At 40.4% G+C, this 22,208-nt stretch overlaps 1 protein-coding gene across 20 annotated transcripts in view; it reads left to right on the top strand.

The window, feature by feature from the left end:
* Positions 1–595: 595 nt before the first annotated feature.
* LOC126274109 (calcium-transporting ATPase sarcoplasmic/endoplasmic reticulum type) overlaps positions 596–22,208 on the top strand; it is a 93,864-nt gene continuing 72,251 nt past the window's right edge. For 4 of the 20 annotated variants that reach the window (XR_007550121.1, XM_049977092.1, XM_049977097.1 and 1 more), the window contains exons 1-2: positions 625–850; positions 4,097–4,283. Coding sequence is in view for 18 of the 20 variants with exons in the window: in XM_049977092.1 (XP_049833049.1) it covers positions 4,166–4,283 (118 nt within the window). In the remaining 2 variants the exon portion in view is untranslated. Of the gene's footprint in view, positions 851–2,557; positions 2,716–3,070; positions 3,600–4,096; positions 4,284–22,208 lie in introns of those variants that run through there. The other 16 variants (XR_007550127.1, XM_049977094.1, XM_049977099.1 and 13 more) reach the window with 7 other exon arrangements.

The following is a 22,208-nucleotide window of genomic DNA, read 5'->3' as shown; positions in this document are numbered from 1 at the left end:
GAGCTTGAAAGTGGAGTACAACAATTAGGGGACTGGGAGCCTTGGGTCCGTTCAGACAGATGGGGGAGCTTCATAACGTAGATACGAAAGAATACGCAAAAAAAAAAAAAAAAAATCCTCTTCGTGGATTAAACCCTTCAATTTCCCGTCGAAGGACAGAAGTAAACGGCACGTGTGAAGCGTGCGTTGCTGTGAAGATAGTGACAGTGTTTGTAAGGCCATACGTCTTATGTCTGTCAACTGGTAATGACATTCTTCTCCAACAAGTGCTACATATGCTCGATCCCTTCCGCGGAAAAGGCAATATCCTCGTAAGACTTCGCTGGAATCATGAGCAGCCTAGCAAATTACCCCAAGACATTGTGCAATATGAGAAACAAACAGCTGCCAATTCACGCCGCCCGGCAACCATTTATTATCAGCCGGACGCAATTAAGGGTGAATTCTGAGAAGAAAGAAAGGCTTCGCCTTGCGAGTTATTTGTTGGCTAATCAAAAATACGCGAGCGTCCTGGCCGCTCACGGCTCGAGTGAAGTGCGGCTGCTCGGTGGAAGGGGTTTTTGGCAGATGCCCCTCGAGCTTTTAGAGTTTCGCGACAGATGGCGCGCGTGCGGAGCTTATTTAAGTGCGGACCGCCTTGTAATGGTGCCCCGTTTCGTCCAGCAGCGCAGGCGTTGCCTTTTTTTATATACATATTTCGGGAGTTTTTGAGTGTTATGATAAAAGGGGTTTAGCGCAAACCCAGGAACTAGGGGCCCCTGAGTGAGTTTAAGTAACCCTTTTTATTGTGATCAAAAATCTTGCCGAAACAAGTGCAACAGGGACCACACTAACTCTCAAGTGTTTATAGGTAAGTTCAGTGTCCTTTATAGGTGACTTACTATGTTAAGAGATCCTACACCAACGACGCGGAGTGATGAAATGAAGCCAACGAGGATTGTAGCGATGAAGATAAAGTGCGCGGTATATGTACGTGGAGTGTGCCGTTAACATTGGACGTCGAGTGCGGAGAGCAGACGCGACACGATGGGGAAGTGCCACAACCTCTGGCTCTGACATCGATAGTCCGTCAGTGCGGCCGCCTTTCTTATACGACATTTCAACGCGCTGGATACGTGCATCAACAAGTATGCTGTGCAAGCGCTTAAGTTGGCGACACTGTCAAGTTCCTGCGATCTGGCGGTGTCTATTTCGTATTCCTAGTTCCTGTTCACCAGACTGTTGCTGAAACAGATGAATCAGGGCGAAATGGAGAAAGATAAAAGGGAATTGACAGTTTATGTAGGATATCTGAAATTTTCCTCCTGTTTGTCTGGAAATGTAGAGGACTTTCACGCCTAGTCTCTAGTTGTTCTGCATCCGAATCTACCAACAATTCACTGAGCTGTCTTCAAATTTGTTCGAAATTAAATAGTGACGCTATTTGAAATGACCCATTCCAAAGGACAGCAGCCGAATCGTTTTAAGTATTGTCTCTAGCCTGATTCAACAAGGAGTATCACAACAACGCTGTGAAAGATTTGGCAGAATAAAGCTTGTTTTTAATTAACTAAAGCCTAATTAAGTTACGGAAGGTTCTGTGAAAAAATGCGTATGGACAGTGAATCCTTGCCAAAAATGCTTCAGTGCTTTCACTAGCTTAAAGACGAACATTTCTGCTGCTTAATTCATGTTATATCACCGCATCGGCATTACAAAACGCGCTTTGCGCATGCCAAGCCATTACCTGTAAGCTGCCAAGCTTCGTTCTCCTTGACAATCATTGTGATTTCATCTCTGTAATCTGCTGCATAAGTTTTTTCATTCCTTTTGACTCAGTGAATGTTGTGCAGTGGTCAGAAACATTTTCGTTCGTTTATAAAAAATTCCAGCTAATTTTTAAAAGCGTTTTTCGTGCTCATATCTGCTTATGGAAAGATGAATGAATCGTTTCGATGATATTGGTTTGACTCCCCCAGTTCGAGCAATGCTAATGAAATTCCACTCTTCTGGTTTACTGCCAATATTTTTGTTGAATATAAGATTAGAAGACCTGAAGGAAATCATTCATTTGCATGCTGCACGAATCAAAATGTGAGTTATTTGTAGACTTCATATCGTAAGATTTTCTGTAGGAATATGAACAATATGAAGCTAATATTAAATGACTGCGTTATAAATTACAAAAGAAGGGAAAAGAATAGGGTTTGTCAGAATCTTTCAGCCGAATATGCAGCTTTTCTAGTTTAGTACCGTACAAAGTCATGAAAATGCTCTATAAAACGAAACGGCTGCCACCTTTAAGAAAGTGTTTGTAGCCCTGTATTTTGTCCGTTGTATACTGTGTGAACCTTCCTTGCGTAATATTGTGTGGTGCTCCGTTAATGCCAACCACGAAACAGTGCTCGGGAATGTTTTGGCAAGGATTAGCGAATATGTCACTCGCCCGGGACCAAATAGTTCATGGGAAGCCTAAGTTAAAAATGGTCTACCTCGCTCTTCGTCCCTCCCCCCTCCTCCATTTTCCCCTCCTACCTTGTCTATTGGCACATCGTGTTCTAGCTACACTTGCCAAAATAATTAAGAAAGCCATCCCAATGTGCTAAAAGTGTTCGCTCCTGGCAAGCGATTTGGCAGCATGGCTCTTTCCCGGGGGAAATGATGAGGCAGTCCAAGCGGACATCTGCAGACTGTGCTCGGATTTTAAGTTGGCCGCCGGTTCAGCACATAGCACAGGTGATACTTTATACCTATGGAATTATGGTAGTTAAGAATTTTCATTAAACCCAGCCATGATGTATGTTTGCAAATGTGTCGATTTTAGGATCATTCAATAGAATGATTACTCGTTGGAAAATTTATCTTCAGTCAACGCAGTTGTAGGAATTGTAGAGTGTGAGTTCGATATTTGCGAATAATTACGACCAGTAGACGATGTTACATTATATTACGACTACTTAAGATTTATTGACCATAGGTGGATAGCAAGTTTCAAAAATGGTGTTTGCAGTTCGCAATATAGTTTCTAGCGATTCGTGTCTTATCGATTGCTCTCTGCAAACTGAAAGACCAAAGAGTACAAACACGTAGCACATAAATGACATAGTCGCTACGATAACACATTTGAAAGCTCCGCCGTAGCAACAGCTAGAAACGACAGAAGCAGTGCGCCAATCAGGTTCGACCACATGAGACACACCGGTTTCGAAACACTCATTTAGCGCAGCATCTGTTATGCAACCTTAGAGTTCAGGTGTAAGTTTATGAGAACGTAAAATCATTTTGATTTTGTTTGAGGGAACCAGATGTAATAACTAACGACGTTTGCGATTTCGGAATAATTCAGAACAGTTGAGTAACGTAGTGGTAGTGCCGAAAGCGGCCACCAGACAGCAGAGCCAACTGCTGGGCCTACCGTAAGGCAGTGATGCTGTGAGCAAAATGTGCTAACATGACGTGGTTTTTTGAGAGGGTCTGCGTCAGTTTTAGTTGTGTTTATTTATGATATTAATTATATCAGTTCTTCCCCATTTTTGTGTTTTTGAGTACACCTTCAGTGCTTTGAAGGTGTAGTTAAAGAGTTGTTCTGTGCCAAGTTTCTTGCAAAAGAGGTAATACGGGTAAGTTTCTACAATCTCATTTCCGGTTTTAGGAGCGCAGCATGTTTCTGTTTGTCATTATAAAGGAAGCTTCGTAGCATATTGTTTTCGTGATTATTATTTTATAGTATGCGAATCTGAAAGCGTCCGTTGCGCATGCCACTTTAGAAAGTGAGACATGCTGACTTTTTGAGAAAATGTTGATCTGGCATTACGCAGATGAAAATAACACTGAAGTTCAGCTCATTGCCTCTATTCTTAACTTGCGAAATCAGTCCTTGTGCATCGATAAACTTGAACGCTGTTGTTAGCTTTTTTGCCATGTAACCGAACAGTCTGGTTAGTGGAATAGGCACTTCATGTATAATTATCTTGCGTCTTATTATCGGGCATTATAAACAAAAGGAAATACATGCTGCTATCTGTGTAGTGTAAACACAGCTTACAGTCTCAAATAGATTCCTGGAATAATTTTTATGCTGTAACTAATGATGGGTCTTTTTCCTCATGTCTTACAGAACTATTGCTGCAAGTGCGTTAATGAACACAAGAAATAGCTCGTGAAGTGCACTAGAAACTGAGTGGCCATGGAGGACGCTCACACGAAAACTGTGGAGGAGGTAGTAAATTACTTCAATGTTGATATAGACAGAGGCCTCACGCTAGATCAAGTCAAGAAGTACCAGGAGAAATATGGCCCTAATGGTAAGTGCCTGATATTTCTTTCTATAACTTAACCAGAAAATTGTGTTAAACTTCTATTCTAGAGATTGGGATTGTTTTCATCATATTGGGTAAACAAAACCTTCGTGTACCCATGTATATGTAGATGAATTCCTGGTCACAAGATCCAATGTAACTGTTTTTCCAGCTTAGGTAAATGTGTGTCAATAACAGGCACTTCTGACGTTACTTGAACAGACTTACCCGTGTTATGACTATACTAAAATAAATCACTGCAGCTGTAGTGTAGGTAAACCGTAGGTTTGTTATTTGTGTCTTGTTTTTGGTCATTGTGAATTATTCATAATTGTTATGGCAGCAGTTGCAACCTAGATGTCCAATGAAAGGATCTAATTTATTTTGTTTATTGGGCAGTGATTGAGAAATAAGTCATGATTGCCAGACCATGTGTTGTGGTCTGTTATTGAATTTGAGTAATTTTCCTGTATGACTTTCCTGCTACTTACACATTTATTTTGAGATTTACTGGCTACTTTTGTTTCAGTTAATCTTTTACAAATAGCATAGTTAAGTTTCATCAATGCAAGAAAAAGTAAAGCATTTCCCTGTAATTTCCTTTTTTAATTTTGATTTTGTGCCTCAAATCAAGTGGGGTAGTTTATTAATTATGGCACTAAATGATCATTAGGAAGGAGCAGGGTTAATACCACTTTCCAGCCACTTCTGTTTAGGTTTTCTGTGATTTTTCAAAATCATTTGCAACAAAAGTCATTGTGGTTACTCTGGAAGCTACTGTTCTGATTTCCTTATATATTTTTTAATCTGAGATTATACTCCATCCCTCATTATATCATTGATAATCAAATGTTAAGCTATTAACTTTCTTCTTGTTCTGATCATTCTATTTCTGCAAAGATGATCCCTTTTGTATTGTTCATATGAGTGTAGTTTGTGATGATACTTATTTAGGCAACATTAATTTGCTTTATTTGCTTTCTCTGCTGTGTCAGTAACAGGAAAGGAGAAAAGTTACTTATGTCTTGCATCTCTGACAGAAAAGCAGTTGCTGCTGTGATTGCTGCTAATTATTCAGGGTAACAGTTTGTGTTTTAGTAGACACTTGAAGAATTCTCCACCAGTAGCTGTGCTTTTCAGTTTATTTTAAATTGACTTGGTTTGGAAGTTTTGATGGATACACTAGACCTTTGGTGGTCATTGGTTGTTTGTCACTATAATAACATTAATAGGCTGAGGTGCAATTCATTTGCAATGGGAGGCTGGATACACCTTTCTTGTGTGACTTGTCCTTCTGTGCATTTCCTGTATGGAGGATCCTCAGCAGGTCAGCTTAGAGGCGATGAAAGATTTGTAACCAGATGGGTCATGGAGTTAGGACATTCCTTTTCCTGAGCAAGTTTAGAGAATCCTTGTTAACTCAGAATGCCAACAGACTCTGTTACTTTCATCGTCCAATTGTCTAGATAGAGAAATGTCATTAAGAGCTTGCCGCTTGAAATAGAATTGTTTAAAATGCCTACCTGTGAATGAAACAGAAAGAATAATCTCATATTATGATGCAACTGTGTGACTGAAAATTAGTGCTCTGACTTGTGAATACACTTAACTCTTTTTAATTTTCTATTAACTAACTAATTTTTAAGGCGGGTATCATCATTCCACTGCGCTACTCACTGTTGTATTTAGTAAATAGCCATCTATTAAAAATTGTTTGTATAGGAATACAGCTTTTAACTGTTAATTCAGCTTACCAGTAAGTCATGACAAGATGCTTCTATTAAGCCGAAGATCCACAACTATACTGTGCAATTCATACTTGTGTGCTTGGCAGCGGATTTTTGCACCGGCTTCAGTCTATTTTTCTACCATTCCACTCCTTAACAGTGGAAGGGGAAAAACAAAAGTGTAAATCTTTGTGTATGAGCTTTGATTTCTTCTATTTGATTATGATTATCATTTCTTGCTTCGTAGATTGACAACAGTACAATATTTCCACATTCAGAGGATAAAGGTGGTGGTTGAAATATCATGTAAAGATACAGCAGCAACACAAAATGCCTTTGTTTTAATGATTGCCACACCAACTCGCTTATCATATCTGTGTCATTTTCTCCCCTATTTTGTGATAATACAAAACGAGCTGCTCTTCTTTGGACTTTTTTGATATCTTCTGTCAATCCTATCTCACAAGGATCCCATACAGCACAGCAGTACCCTAGCAGAGGCTGAATAAGTGTAGTGTGGGCAGTCTATTTTGTAATCCTGTTGTATGTTCTCAGTGTTCTGCCAACAACACAATCTTTAGTTTACCTTCCCACAATTAAAGTTGTCTGTAGTTGTGATTCCTAAGTATTTAGTTGAACTGACAGCCTTGAACATTTGTCTAGTTTATTATTTAACTGAAATTTAATCGTTACAACCCCCAAGGTTGCAGTGCTGTATAATACATGGTCCTAATGCCCTTACCTTTCACCCACCTTCAAACTGACATAGCCAGTCAGTTATAGGGGAACCCACAGATTGAAGTGGACTCCAAATTGCAGTGCAACATAACATTGTTCACATTGACAAATTGCTGCTTAAGGGAAAATACACAGCAAGTGACAAAAAATCCTAGGGCCAACTGGGTTTGAACCCTAGAGCCTTGGATTTGTAGCCTGGCAGTCCACTCAATCACACCAGACAGTCTTTTGAAACAAACTGAATGTAGCTTGAAATAGAGAGAAATAACAGAGGCTGAGCAATGTTTCTCTTTATGTATTTCAGTAAATATTTTGTGGTATAGCTAGTACAGAAACCTACCTACCTCCCCACAAAATTTTTCTACCCCAACACATTAAATTCAGTTCACGAAACATGAATACATATCTCTTAGTGATGAAAAAAAGTTAAGATCAGCCTCCTGTTCTTGTACACTGAGGCTGCACTAACATGTTCAAATCATTGAGGAACTGTGACTGAGCAAGAATGCAAGTTGTCAAGTAGTCATGGTGATTAATCATAGAACAGTATTTTTAATTTATATTTTCACTGCCTCAAAAATTTTTACTGTATCATATAAATTGGCTGTGGTACATATTCAAAGCAAGGGCGAAAAATTTCTTAAATTATTCTTTGGGTTAGGATTTTTTATGCAGATGACAAAAAATGAATATTGGGCACCAATTCTACAAAAATCTCTTAACAGTTCAGTAATGCATTCACTGTTCAGTTGATTGAAAATGCGTAGTTGCAGAAAACGGCTCTAAATTATACACTGATGGCTGTAGTTTCACTTTGTTAACACCAATTAGTGACTTAATCTACTGTTTTTATAAAATGCAAAAAAGGGAATTGTTTGTATAACAGTAGACACTGTCACATGAGATATCCCAGTGTTAATGTTTAAACACTGACCTGTAGAATAAAATTCTTAACCCCTTATGTTGTCTGTTGTTTCTTCCAGTTGCAAGTTGGTCCTCTTTTGCTGTAACATGATTTTCATATTCTGCCAGAGTCAGAATATTAATTTTCTGTATTCACATTTTACAGTTGTGTACATGTAAGTGTGAGTTTTCTATGTTCATTGTGATATCAGGTGAGGTAAAATTCAAGATTTGTCAGAGGAAAACCACTGCAGTCTAGAGTGTAAAGAGCTAACTAAAAAGGCCACATCCAATTCTTTTTTGCATCCTTGTTAAATACCTTGGTATTCAACAGAAAATTCACTAATACAAATTAAACATAGAGTAGTAATTAAACTCCGAGTAGTTTGCACCTTCATTCTAAGTAATTGGTAGAAAAAATAGTGCTGTGGTACAGCTACCCAATATGGGAAGAAATAGGGTTCAACATCTCATTCAGTCATCTTGATTTGGGTTTTCCATTATTTCCTAAATCACTTCAGGGTGGGGAGTCAATGGCTTCTTTCACAAAACATCTGAAGATTCTTTGTTGCTTGTTAGCATTGGCTTTTCCAATTAACAGCAAGTGAATGCCTGAATGAGTGCCATATTCTGCAATTTACATTATGTTAGTAGTTACTTACAGTCATGAAAAATACATATATTGGAAATTTAATACATTTTTTGCATTTTTGTGGAATTGCTAGTACTGACACATCTCTACATTCTTCCATCTGTTGTCATTCTTCTGAATAGTATATCAAAACCATTCAATCACACTGTATACTATTCTACATCATGTCAAATGGAACTTCTACATTCAGGATCCATTTCCCATAATTGCAAGTTGTGTAGTATCTTCTGACATTTAAAATTCAGTAGTTATACTTATGAATATTTTCTGAGGTTTTATAAAAAGTTACCAGTTTTTCTGCTATCACTATTGTATTGCGGCTGTGATGGTATTTCAGCATAAATTCTGCAAAATAATTTTTAGTACAGTAGACTAGTGGACTTAATTCCTGTGTTGAGTGTTTTAATATCAGGGTTTAGTTACTTGCCCTTTTAAGTACACAAAATAATTAATACCATATTTATATGTTTACTAAAGATTGAACATCTGAGTTAATCATTTCATACTTTCATCAAGATGTGGATAACATTTCATATATATCACTGATAGTTAAAAAGTGAAAAGGGCTGTATAGATACTGGAAAAGGGCTGCAAGTGAAAATGTAACTTAGAAAAGATGGAATTTTTTAGTCTCTCTCTCTTCGTCTGTGGTATATTTTGTATTGCATGGTGTACATTGTGTCTGGCACATGGAACAATGTAGGAATTTTTTTATTTTGATCTTCTTGCTAGAAGAAAAAGGCACCATGAAACCATCTCTTGAGAGGTAACATTTTACAATGTAAGGTGCACTTGACAACATTGTGTTGTCAGAGTTCCCTCAGTTACAGCCAGCAGTAACCTGAAGTCCTACCAGATGGCTCTGCGTGCGATGACGCCAGGAATAGCACCACTTTCCCCTCTCCAAAACATTGGAAGAATCATACTCTACACTGTTGAAGTCATACTTGCTGACTGTGATCATTTGGTGTAATGCAGAACCACAATTCATTGCTGAACACAATCCAACATTATCATCAGTTCATGCTTCCCAGCCATGGCACCACTGTAAAGATAGCCATTTGTGTTGTGTTAATGGCAGCTTACACATAGGATTGTAATTCTCTAGTCAAGCTGGTGCTAGTTTCCGACATATGGTGCATGGTGACACAGAATGTTGCAGGAAATAAGTTACTTGGTCTTGGATGGCAGGTTCAGATGTGAAGCGGTTGTGATGTGCGTGGAGCGCAATACTGTGATCCTAGTTTGTCATCGTCAGGCGTGCTCAACTGGAACCAACTATGCAGTCCAGCATTAGGCCACTGTCACATCTGAATGCATCACAAATCCTAATATTGCATGATTTGCCTGGACAACCAAATGGAAGCCCACGCTGGGGCTCCATTCAGACTCTTTCAGGTGCTTCTAATGCTACCTCTGTGTCTCACAAGTATATGGCATCTCTGTTCTTCACTGTGATCCCTGAGCATCAGACACTGCTCACACTCTTTATATACCATATTATGTTCTTTGTCACATGAAAAGCGAATTTCTATATTCAGGATCCCTTTCCCATCACCATCATTACATGTGGTGTAGTCTCTCTCTGTCTGTCTGTGTGTGTGGGGGGGGGGGGGGGGAGACTGACTTGAAGAATAGACATGCGAGTTGCTTGAAATTTATGGAACATTTTTTCGTGTGGCACGTTCTCTTTAATAAGTCTTTCGCATTCAAAAGAATAAAGTTCATTTCATTTTGATGTTTAATTTAATGCTATCATTCCTATTACAAAGAGGACACTTCAAACATTAATTTTTGAAAGCAGTGCTCTTATTTTGTAGTTCCAAATGCTTTTAATGGTGACCAACTGATGTAGAGGCATAACTAAGATTTAAAATCTCATCTACATGCAAATTTAAACCTACTTTTTATGTGACCTTATATCACCTTGTCCTGCAGCATTATCAAATCTGTAGCTGGGCCTTGGTTTATGCTGAAACATGAGAACTGCTGGTTTCCAGTGTGTGAAGAAAGTGTTTGACCTCGTGACAGTTAAGTTGACTGTCAGTATCCAATTCGGATTATGCGTGTATGCCACATTACAAGTCATCTAACCCGGTTGGAGTATGTTGCCCATCATAGACAATTCATGTGTGGTGTTGAAATCACTGATTAGATCTCCAATATGTATCTGTCTCGCGTGTGTGTGGCTGCTAACAAACGAAATTACCCAGTTAATTTCCATATCCACCACATATGTGCCTAAAGATATTTAATACTGTTCAAAGACCTTTTAGTAGACATACTGAGAAAATGTATTATGCAACTATTATGAAACATATGTTATCACTACTGTGTACTTTCGGATTTGTGTGAAAAAGAGTTCTGTCCCTTGTGCCATGTTGGTTATCATGAGATAGAGAGGAACAATGGTCATCCAGAATGCTCGGAGAATAATTTTATTTCACCAGTGGGAGTGTAACAAAGTTAACATGACATTGATAATTTGCTAATCAAAAATACTGATCAACTGAAAGGGCATACAGATGGCATTAGGCATACACCCTTGAAATGTAAGGGATGTTTTCATCTTGAAGGAGTAGACTGCAGTTGCTTTGTACAAGATCAACAGCATGTAGGGTTAGGAATTAATTTAAGGTCTGTGATACCTATTGGGTGGAGAGGGTGTTGATTGTTGCAAAATATTGCATTTTCGTGAACGAACTGTTTCTAGCAGCTTTACGAGCGAATAGGGGGCGCGTATAATAATTTGTATGTATTTTACTGTATGGGGAATTGCTCGAAACCTTGATATTGCACATATCTATGGCGAGCAGCAGATGGCTGTGATAAGTGCGGACCGGCCGATGTGTGGTCTACTTTCTATGTTTACCGTCGCCGGTGGCGGCGCACGTCAGGCCGTCGGAGTTATTTCAAGGCATGAACGGGACGCGCGCCTGCCTGCCAGCCAGCCAGCCAGGTCTCCGTTATCTGCGCGCTAGCCACTACGCGAGCCGCACAAATACCAGCCAACCCCAGCGGCAGCTTCAGCCGTCGTGCAGTAGTCCTCTCTCTCTCTCTCTCTCTCTCTCTCTCTCTCTCTCTCTCTCTCTCTCTCTCTCTCCCCCCCCCCCCCCCACACACACACACACACACACACACACACACCCGCGCGCGCGCTAGCGTTTCTATATTCATTGAGCGCTCACCAGAAATTTAAATCGACTGTTTACCAATTCATTTGCGTAACTAAAGCGTATGGACAATGTTTTGATGTGTCGTACTTTCAGATGTTGACTCGTTGCGAACGATTTCATGCTAAATCAGTTGTATGTATCGTGTGCACATTTTACAACCTCCCTAATTTCTAATTACTGTGCACACAGTTTTCTTACTCCAGAGTAACTTCTTACAAGCTAATTTTAAAGGATTTGCCGTGTCACTAGGGATCGGAGAACACACGGAGGCGGGGGGGGGGGGGGGGGGGGGGGAGTGAGCGGGGATACGAATCGACAAGGACCTCAGTGATTTAAGCTACATATCAAGATATGTCTCGTACTTTCCCATGGAAGAGAGATTATTTGGGCAGTAATTAATACACCAAAAATGTACGAGAATGGTAAGCCTAAGGAAGTTTCACCACATCATTACAATAAGGAAGAGTGATGTTTAGATAAAACACAAAACGCGTAAAACTGTATAGTCGTTCGTCTGTTTTCACGATAATGTAAACTGAACATGCTGAGTCTTATACTGCGCTTCATTTCTTAAACTTGTTTTAACTACACCTAATGCAAGTTGAAAGTCGAATAAGTAATCATAAATGCGCCAGATGGGTGCTCTACCCAAGCCAATGCCTCCAAAAAATTACTCCAGGCGGAAAGTTCCGCCAAGAATGTCACATTCGACTCTCTCGTGCATCATAACAACACACCATTCGTTTACAGGGAAACGCTAAGATGATTCTTTCGAGAAAGATACGGCGATGAAGCGTTAAACACTGATATTCCTTTTGCCTACCTTTTATTTTCACGTGTAAAGTACAATAATGTGTAGTAAGATTGCAATAGAAATGAACCGTTCTGATTGTTTTTACATTTTCCGTATTCAGACAGTGTTCAGATAATATGTCAAATCACGTTAATTTGTTACTTTATTGACGCATGTTTCCTGCTGTGTTTAACTTTTCCGCGACGATGCTGGGATACCTTTGTAAAGGATTTTGTACACATTGAAGAAATAATTTTTTGTAAGCAACAAGTAGATGTTTTGACTTCTTATATGATCTACGCAGTTGGACCTTTGAACTTCTATTGCCTTAGACACGTGTCATATACACTGACCACATTGTATTCACAGACGAGTCTTAACGTTTTAGGTATTGTAGTATAGTTAGTTTTGCCGGATGGGGGCATGTAGTATTTCTACATTACTTAAAAAGAATAGTGCAAACTATTAGATTCCTTCCCCATATATTGACAGTGCTTCTAAACTGAGACCAATGGAAAAATTAATATCATGCTATAAAGGAATTCGTTTAAAATAGCATTTGTAGTGTAGTAAATAAATTCGTAGGATGAAGGCCGTGAACTAAAGAAATGCGATTTTCCACGTATTTAATAGCCTATAGAGAATAAATCGGCGTAGAAACGTCTACATATGCTATGGGAGTAATTGCCACGCAAGTCGTAGACCATTATGAATGTCACTAACGTCACTCATGTTGAGAACGGCAGAGAGCGGACAAGGCTGTGATGAAATTTTAACCTAAACATCTGTGTACTCGTATTTTGTATGTCAGTCACTAGCAATCACATTCGATGGTGGATATTTGGCCTTCCACCGATCGTTCTCCTCTTTGTTAACGAGACGTAGTAGTCGGCACAGAAGAGCTACAGAACATGCGTCACGGTGGAAGTGAAAGCAGCAAGCGGTGATATGAGAAGACCTTGGGCAAAGAGACGAGCAAATAACGTCAAAAATGACGTCTGTCCTTCGCGGAAGAAGCGTCGCTCGTAATCAGCTGTATCCGCCCTATCATTTCGTGGACTTTCTGCTTCTAATGATGAAAAACTTATCAGTTTAAGGTCACCTTAACGTTTTTTTAACAATCCGCAAATACGGACCTAAAATTCGCTTGTCATGTCTGCTTGGTTTGTCACGGACGATCCGTGTGCCGAACGCGTCTCTATTTATTAATTCATGCGTAATAAACCGGTCTAGATCCAATATAGCGTTAATGTTAAAAGCCATCGTATCCCCTTATCTGCAGGAAGTTATTATTTCTTAAAGGCGCGTTTATCAGCAGCATTGTGCGCTGCGATAAAATGACGCCTTGCCATAGGGACTATCTAAAGCAGTGGTCGCAGAGCTTCCGGGCCCCAAGTTATCGAATGAAAATTTACTCGCAGAAGTTATACTTCATCTACGTTCACCTGCTTTATTTTCTTCATCTTATACTAGATACGTTTTTCTGCTCCTTTAGATTTACGCATTAACTAGTTTCAAACGAATCTGTGCCATTTGGTACGATGCTTTGCCACCAGATTTGTGTGTACTTGCTAGTCACGCTGTTCATCTCTACCTTTGCCATTGTATGTTGAGTTGCCATCCCTTAGTGATATAACGGCGAAATAGTCTCTTTTGAAGCAGCCAGTAAATTTTCCGAAATGTAGCTCTTCCATTCGTGATTGAGTTGTCGTTTCATACTTGGACAATTATTTTTCCTATTGTGAAAATGACAACCACCTCCTCCAGGCGATCATTCTGTACATTGATTTGCTGGTTCATTTGCCTCATTGTGTTTGCCCCCACATAGTTCATAAACCCCATAGTGACCAGTTGTATTCCACAGTGCCAAAATTAGCAGCATAAAATTAAGTTAGCTGATACTGTCGATCTACTTTCTTTATAACTCTCAAAGAAAATGTGCCTATTGCTGTAGCAAATGACCTTCTGGTATTTATCCGTGGTACAGGCTTAATGTGTTAACAATAGAATCGAATTCTGTCATAGTTCATGTTTCTTGGTAATTTTATTTTTATACTTTTAATACATTCCTGTTTCTGCAGTGTTCACTGCTGTTGCCTGGCATAGTAAGCATTGTTACTTCGCAATTATATCGGGGGTGCAGTTACACGTGGTAGCTTTTTCTTCAAGCGTTGAGTCTCTTATGCCTGTTCTTACATGTTGCTTTTAGGGCAAAAGAAAGACAGCTTTCCCGAAACAATCGTGGCACAGAAAACGAACTATGTTTGTCGCAACAGCACGGGGAAGACAGCTAATCACCTATCCGCCGACCTGGTAGTGTCAGGTGTACGTTATCTGTCGGACGTCAGAAGCGCGTATTATTTACGACACTGTCAAGTGATAAGGAATTTGAGCACGAAATTGAAAACTGATGTCTGTAAATAGTAATTGCGGGCAAGAAATGAATAAAATTTTAAGACAACAGCAATTGTGAGTTTAGTTTTCTTCATTTTTGAGTATAATGATGTAATCCAATAACTGTATCCTGTAGGTATTTACTGTTTGACACAAGCTTCGTTAGATACACGTGTTCCTGTTTTGTGTTTCGCGCCTCTTCCCAACGCCGGTAGCATTTTGGACTGGTGAGTGGCGTTAGACCGTAATTTATGGAGTATAACGCTTCGGCTGTTTTCAGTGCAGTTCCACCGAAGATTGCACTAGAGCCTTCATTTAGTGGGTGACGAAGCTACTGTTTAGCTTTAAGGAAATATTTCAATCGATTTTCATTCACTAATTAAGGTACTTGCCGTAGATTCTGTAGTTTTGCGGTAATCAGAATAATGTTATTAAATCATCGCTGTAGGAATATTGAAACGTATCTAAGAATCGTTTTCTCCCGAAGAACGTTTTGAAGTTAATTACTCGTCGTGTTTTCTCAGGACACTCTTGATTCTGTAGCTTTCAATTTGGATCTTCCCGTCTCCCCCCGCACCGCACCCCCCCTCCCCCCCCCTCTCTCTCTCTCTCTCTCTCTCTCTCTCTCTCTCTCTCTCTCTCTCTCTCTCTCTCTCTCTCTCTCTCTAACTGGTTTTAAAAACACTTTTATTTTACTTAGTTTACGAAGATTTGGTGCGCAGCTTGTACAGTAGCTGCGCTAGGGTTCCCACAAAATTGATATTTATAAAATTACCTGCGTTTCAAACGTATAAAATGCCATAACACTAATTTTAGTGCTTATGAAAAATGCGTAATAGTATATAGAATCATTCGGCAAAAGGGACTAATGACTGTTGCAGCACATACATTTCAGTATTGTAAGGCTCGACTTGAACACAAAGCTAAAATAGCTCAGTTGAACAGCGTAAGTGGCGTACAGGTGTTGCAGCTGCCTTCCGGCAGTAGTGTGCTGCAGGCCCGTGACCCGACGTCGGCTGCCGCTCGCCTGGCCAGGCGCTATTGAAGCTTCTGACGTCTGAGCGATAGCAGACAAACGTGCCGCAAGCTATTTTGGCCGGCCCCTCTCGATCCGCGTCGGAATGGCTCACTTGAACTGCCTCTAGTCGCCTTCCATGGTCATGTGGGTCGCCGAGGGTGTCATCGCGAAGCACACGCTCTCGAATAAGCTCATGGCACTGGGATGGAAAACCCAATGTTTCCAGCTCATATGCAACTTCAACTCGCTGAGAATGCGGTCTTTAAATTGTGAGCATTGTGTTTTTATAAAATACCCCGTTCTACACAACGTTGAATCACGTAGTGGTACAGGAAAATTGTGTCGTGTTGATTCATCATCAATCTTGACGAAACTAATAATCGAGAAAGCGGGGTTACGATCATTTATGTGCCAACTCTAAATTCGTGTTGGTATAGCGATCGCAGAAATGTCGCGCGTCTTTTTGAGATACGACTGAATTACTATCGTGAGTTTCAGTACGCATCTGACTGCCAGATAGTGAAGTTCAGAATATATGGAAACTGAGATGCTTTCAGGCCACTCTTCACCATGAACCGAAACCTAACAACTACTACTGGACGGATACTATTTGAGTGTGCTGGAGAGCGTATCTCCATCGGTTTTATATCGTTATTTTGTGTTTCCACTGCGCTGTCAACTTTACAGGGAATGCGCCAACTTATTCTGCTGTTTTATTGCTGTGCGGCAAGGGGCACAGTAGCTAAGCCAGAGTGCCATCTATACACAGACGCGAGAAAAAAGGTGTTCTTGCTCGACAGTGCGACCGAGAAGTAGGTTAATAACTCACGGACCTGGGATTATTTTAGTAAATTGATTTCCAGTAGTCTGGAAATCGCCCCAGTCTTCTCATCCCTGGTTCTTACCCTTAGTTCGTAATTGTGGGGAAAAATTGCTTTTGTGGGAGTAATTTGCCTGTCAAATTTACCCACTCATTGATTATGCACGCGATTGCAGTCATTTAGTTCACAATCTCTTCTACACTGTTAATCCGTGATTAGCTTTTATATTAATTGTATATTTTGTGACAACTTCTTACCGAAGGCAGAACGAAACTGTGGTTGGTAGTTTCACGTGTGTGGTGTTTATGTGAGAACTGGAAAAGTCTCCAATTCACACCTCTACTTGGGAGTATAACGTTCGTTCAGCAGTGACGACTGTTTTAAGTTTATTTGAACGAATTATTTTTCTTTTACTGTCGTTAACAAGTTAAATAACGTCCAAAGCTATAGTCACAACATGTCAACTGTTACCAAAGAAAAGTACTGTTATTTGTGCTCCCTGAACGAACCTCTACCTTTTTGTTTCAGCGTGGACCACAAAAACTCTTTATTGCTGATTAGTTTGTGACTCGTATGATTCTGTTGAAGGTTTGACTTCTGTTAAGATGTATACTTATTTGCATTTCCATGGTCGATTTTTTTTTTTTTTTTTTTTTTTTTTTTTAGTATTTCCTCACACCAATCAACACGAACCTGTATTTCGTCTTCTGTCAAATTGTTCGCGATCCGTCAGGAGCAGATCTTCTGTGTACTTAAAATGTTGGAAGCCCAGCGATGTCCCTGCCTCAGGGAAAGTTACATGCCGAATCTTTTCAGTCATTTTGTGCACAGCAGCATTGTGTTTTTTGAAACAACAGCCTATTTTGATCGACATCGACGAAACTCGTCGGTGACGCTGACAAATCGCTAAAAGCCAATTTTAAACAGTATTTTCTGAATGTGGCTAGCAATATTTGAACGAACCAATTAGACACATTGTCGTTGAGATACTGTTACAAAAAAAATCGTAAAAATTCACCCAACAAGAGTCTTAATGTTAAAGTTCAGTTTTTCCCAACACTTCCAACACTCTTTAAATGCTCAATGTAAGCAGACTACTCAGTTTCTGAGCAACCATTGTTTTAAAAATAAATGTCAAAATTTAAACCAATGGTAATGTTACACCTATTGGCCCCATCCTGTGGCCGTCCGTAAAAACAAAAAGCAACACTCGTACGAAGTGGAGTGGTAACAGAGCTCTTATACCAACCATGTGAAGATATGTTTCTGACAGAGGAAAATTTTCATATTAATTCCACTTAAGTGTGGCGAGTGGCGAGTTAGTCGGTCCTGGACATGACGCGAGCCGAGCAGTATCTGGGAGACTTTCTTTAAAAAGTAATGTAAATTGTTCTAAAAGCGGAAGCTTTCAGACAATAATACAAATATTCGTAAATTAAGCGGTGTAAACCACGTACGGTTGTTCAACTACCAGGCGGCTGAGATAATCGAGACTTTAATACACTGTGGCACTCTTATTTACGGTCGCTGGCCACTGTGGTCTCGCGGTTCTAGGCGCTCAGTCAGGAACCGCGCTACTGCTACGGTCGCAGGTTCGAATCCTGTCTCGGGCATAGATGTGTGTGATGTCCTTAGGTTAGTTAGGTTTAAGTAGTTCTAAGTTCAAGGGGACTTATGACCACAGATGTTGAGTCCCATAGTGCTCAGAGCCATTTGAACCATTTTTATTTACTGTCGTCACTATCATGAATATCGCCCTGCGCCCTGGCTTAAGTAGCAGCAACTCGGACGCTAAAATTCGTTGTCGCTTCGTTCATGAACTCTGAAGTTCGTGATTCGGACTCACCTTAGGTCGGATCCCTTTTGTTTTTTCGTAAAAATGGGATTTTGAAATTCGACTTCTTACCATTGTTATACTGGAATCCATTCGGACCGGAGCAGTCTCTTGTCATTGAACTTGCAGTAACGAAATTGCTTGATTGAAAAATATTGATACGACGAAATATAATATATGCAGGATGTGCGGCATGGCCTGGTCTTGGTTACGGCCCTCCACGGCCGGTTGGGCCACACTACCTGCGCAGCCCAGCCCCAAGGCCAGCTGCGGGCGTCCAGCGTGGCACGGCTCTGACCTAGAAACTCGCTTAGCCGTCCAGGAATGAATGGCACGCCCTGCCCGGGGGGCTTCTCGTCGCCCATACTGTACCATGTGTCTGAAGGCCAAGAGCGTGCACGTGTCACACGAGAGTCTTGTGTATATACGTACTCTGCCCAGTTAAAACGGTAGAGGCTACTCGCAGTTGCTCGATAGTACCTGTTTGAAATGTTGCCAAAAGTTAAAAAAAATGCTCGGATGATTTAAGATGTATCAGGAATACATATGGAAACACTGTTGGGCGATTTCCTGACACCAAATCAAGAATCCTGTACAAATGTGGACCTGAAGATGGAACACTTTTGAAAACTTCTGAAGTCAGACATTCATAGCGAATGTTCAGATCGCCATTCGCTTCGACATATTGACGTGCACTGTCGGGAACTTTCAACTGCCCGCAGACCCTTTCGAATAGTTTCATAGACCTTGATGGTATCTAGGTGAAGCGACTCTACCAAGGAATGTTGGAATCATCTACAGCAGGGATGTTTACTTGAGCCAAATCGGAAGAAAAATATTTTTGGGCTGCACATAATATAGTTAACACTAACGATAACCACTGAGAGAGAGAGAGAGAGAGAGAGAGAGAGAGAGAGAGAGAGAGAGAGAGAACGGGGTAGACCAATGAGAGACTAGCATCGTGTGGTGAGAGTTTCAAGTTGAAAATATTCATTTTTTCTTAACTTTATGTAAACGGAATTTCATTGCTCTTTTTCCCGATCCCGTGATAAATACGGTCTTCCTGGGTTGCATTGATACTTACTTTTTGGGCCGCATGCGGATCGCGGGTTGGACACCCTGCTCTAAAGCATTTGCTGAATTCACCATGGGTAATATTTCAAAACACTGTGAAATGTGCAGGACACGAAATTTTTTTCTTTCCTATCTGTCTGTCAAAATAACACTATTCATTGTATATCGAACAGTGAGACGGAAATGTATTTGAGCCTCCTCACACATGAAACTCGCTTCCTCTTAATATGAACAATCAAGTCGTGTAGCTAACCCGCAGTGTTCCGATTGACTCCCATGTCGACAGCACGTGTAAGACATAGTGGAAGAATGCGTGAACGTTCCACATAGACAAAATTCCAGCATACACATTGGTCTTAAACGGCTATTCTCAGAATTTTACTCGTAGGACTCCGGCCTCAGATCTGCTAGTGCATGCATGTACAGACGAAAGCGAAAGACATTTACGCCTTCGTTATAAGTTTCTGACTCGAGAACTTAAATGTATTTCGAATAAAAAGCGAAATATTTCGAAAATGTGTTTATACGATTTTTTTACCTTTTTTGTGAGGTTCCCACCCCAAAATTCGTAATGTGTTTGACACACGCCGTAAAGCTGTTAAAATACTTATATGGCAGTTATGCACACTATTTTCCTTGTATTAAAGCTTTTTCTGCACGCGGGTCGACATGCCGTAAACTACAAAGCCATCAAAGATGTTGTTTATATACCACTATGAGCGTACGAGAATATACACCTTTCCTTCCCAGGCAGGTAAAGCTATGTGCCACGTCTGTTGTCTGCTCCCTCAGAAAGATCGGCGACTGTATTCGTTGATATGTTTTTACTATATAGACACCCTAGGCGTCGGATGGATGGCAGTGCGCGGATTTCGTAGAAATCATTCGTAATTTCTTTCGCTTCTGTAGCCGCTGAAATTGAGGTACGCTTATTTCAGTTGTATAAAGTCTTTGTGAAACTTAAAAAACAGCACATTCCTTTCTTGACATGTCACGATTCTTAGTAAGGATGAAGTTGTAAACCAAATGTGACTCCGATTTTCGCAGTTAGCTATTCCAAACTTCTTTTACCACCAATCTGTTCAAACAGCTAAATGGGACATTTAGTACTAAAAATCATAAATTTGCCCATTTTATTTACTGTGTATGTACCAGCTCAAACTTAACTTGCTTATGCGGAAGTGTGTGTGTGTGTGTGGGGGGGGGGGGGTGTTTACAGCACTGACACATCACGCACCGAGATGTCTATTAAAGCCGTTTTTAATCATGAATCATCATTTCAGAGAGCTCTGTCGTAAAACATACCTTTAATGGGTAGTATCGCGTCATCTCTGTATCAATACCATTCCGTGAATAATTCGCAACCTTGAGAATATCCAACGAGATGCTTAAGGCAAATTTTCCCTTGAATCTCTTGAATTCTATGTTGAAATTCGGTTTTGAAATTAGGCTTACATTTTGTAAGCACAGAACAGAACCGTACAGGTTAGCTACAGAGCTGAAACTGAGCACAGTCGTTCCCGAGGCATGCCGGTATACGACGCACGCACTCGTTGCGGTATACGCGCGAACTACTAGTGCTTACAACGAAACTGACCTTACTTAAAAAAACACGCCTCGTATTTAAATTTCTTCACCTGTCTCACAAATGCTTTGTCATTGATGTGTACTTCAGATTTAGCATCACTATTCATCACCAGATACTCTTGTTTTTTAATTTTAGAATGATTGTATGAGGATGACAACTATGGAAAGGAGTATAAAAATCATCATGGAAACACATTTATTCTCCTGATAATGAAAGACATGAAATTTGGCACATATGTTTTCAACATAACAATTGAAGACTGATGTGACAAACCACACACACCAATGTTTGCTACATTCTATGAAGTTTTCTGGGACACCCATGTCTTAAGACTGCAAATTATTTACAAACCAGCAGATGTGTAGTAATGTTTCAGACTAGTGTCTACGATGAATCGGACGGAAACTTCAGATGTTCTTAGAATGAAGAAGATGGTGATTCGATTTGATTTTCGTTGAAGAAAAAAAACGCACTGTGCCACCTTCAAATACACACCCCCCCCCCCCCCCCTTCGGTCGCTCAATCTTATATACACTGAAGCGCAAAGAAACTGGTATAGACATGCTTATTCAAATGTTGTTGTTGTTGTCTTCAGTCCTGAGACTGGTTTGATGCAGCTCTCCATGCTACTCTATCCTGTGCAAGCTGCTTCATCTCCCAGTACCTACTGCAACCTACATCCTTCTGAATCTGCTTAGTGTACTCATCTCTCGGTCTCCCTCTACGATTTTTACCCTCCACGCTGCCCTCCAATGCTAAATTTGTGATCCCTTGATGCCTCAAAACATGTCCTACCAACCGATCCCTTCTTCTAGTCAAGTTGTGCCACAAACTTCTCTTCTCCCCAATCCTATTCAATACCTCCTCATTAGTTACGTATTCAAATACAGAGATATATAAACAGCCATAAAACGGCGCTGCATTCGGCAACGCCTATATAAGACGAAAAGTGTCTGGCGCAATTGTTATATCGATTACTGGTGCTACAATGTCAGGTTATCAAGATTTAAGTGAGTTTGAACGTGGTGCTATAGTCGGCGCACGAGCGATGGAACACACACATTTCCGAGGTACCGATGAAGTGGGTACCATTTCACGAGTGCGTCGTGAATATCAGGAATCAGGTAAAACATCAAATCTCCGACAAAGCTGCGGCCAGAAAAATATCGCGCAAGAACGGGACCAATGGCGAGTTAAGCGAATCGTTGAACGT

The sequence above is a fragment of the Schistocerca gregaria genome, chromosome 1 (genome assembly GCF_023897955.1).
Source record: "Schistocerca gregaria isolate iqSchGreg1 chromosome 1, iqSchGreg1.2, whole genome shotgun sequence".
NCBI lineage: Eukaryota > Metazoa > Arthropoda > Insecta > Orthoptera > Acrididae > Schistocerca > Schistocerca gregaria.
This window is presented reverse-complemented; position numbering and strand designations above follow the sequence as displayed.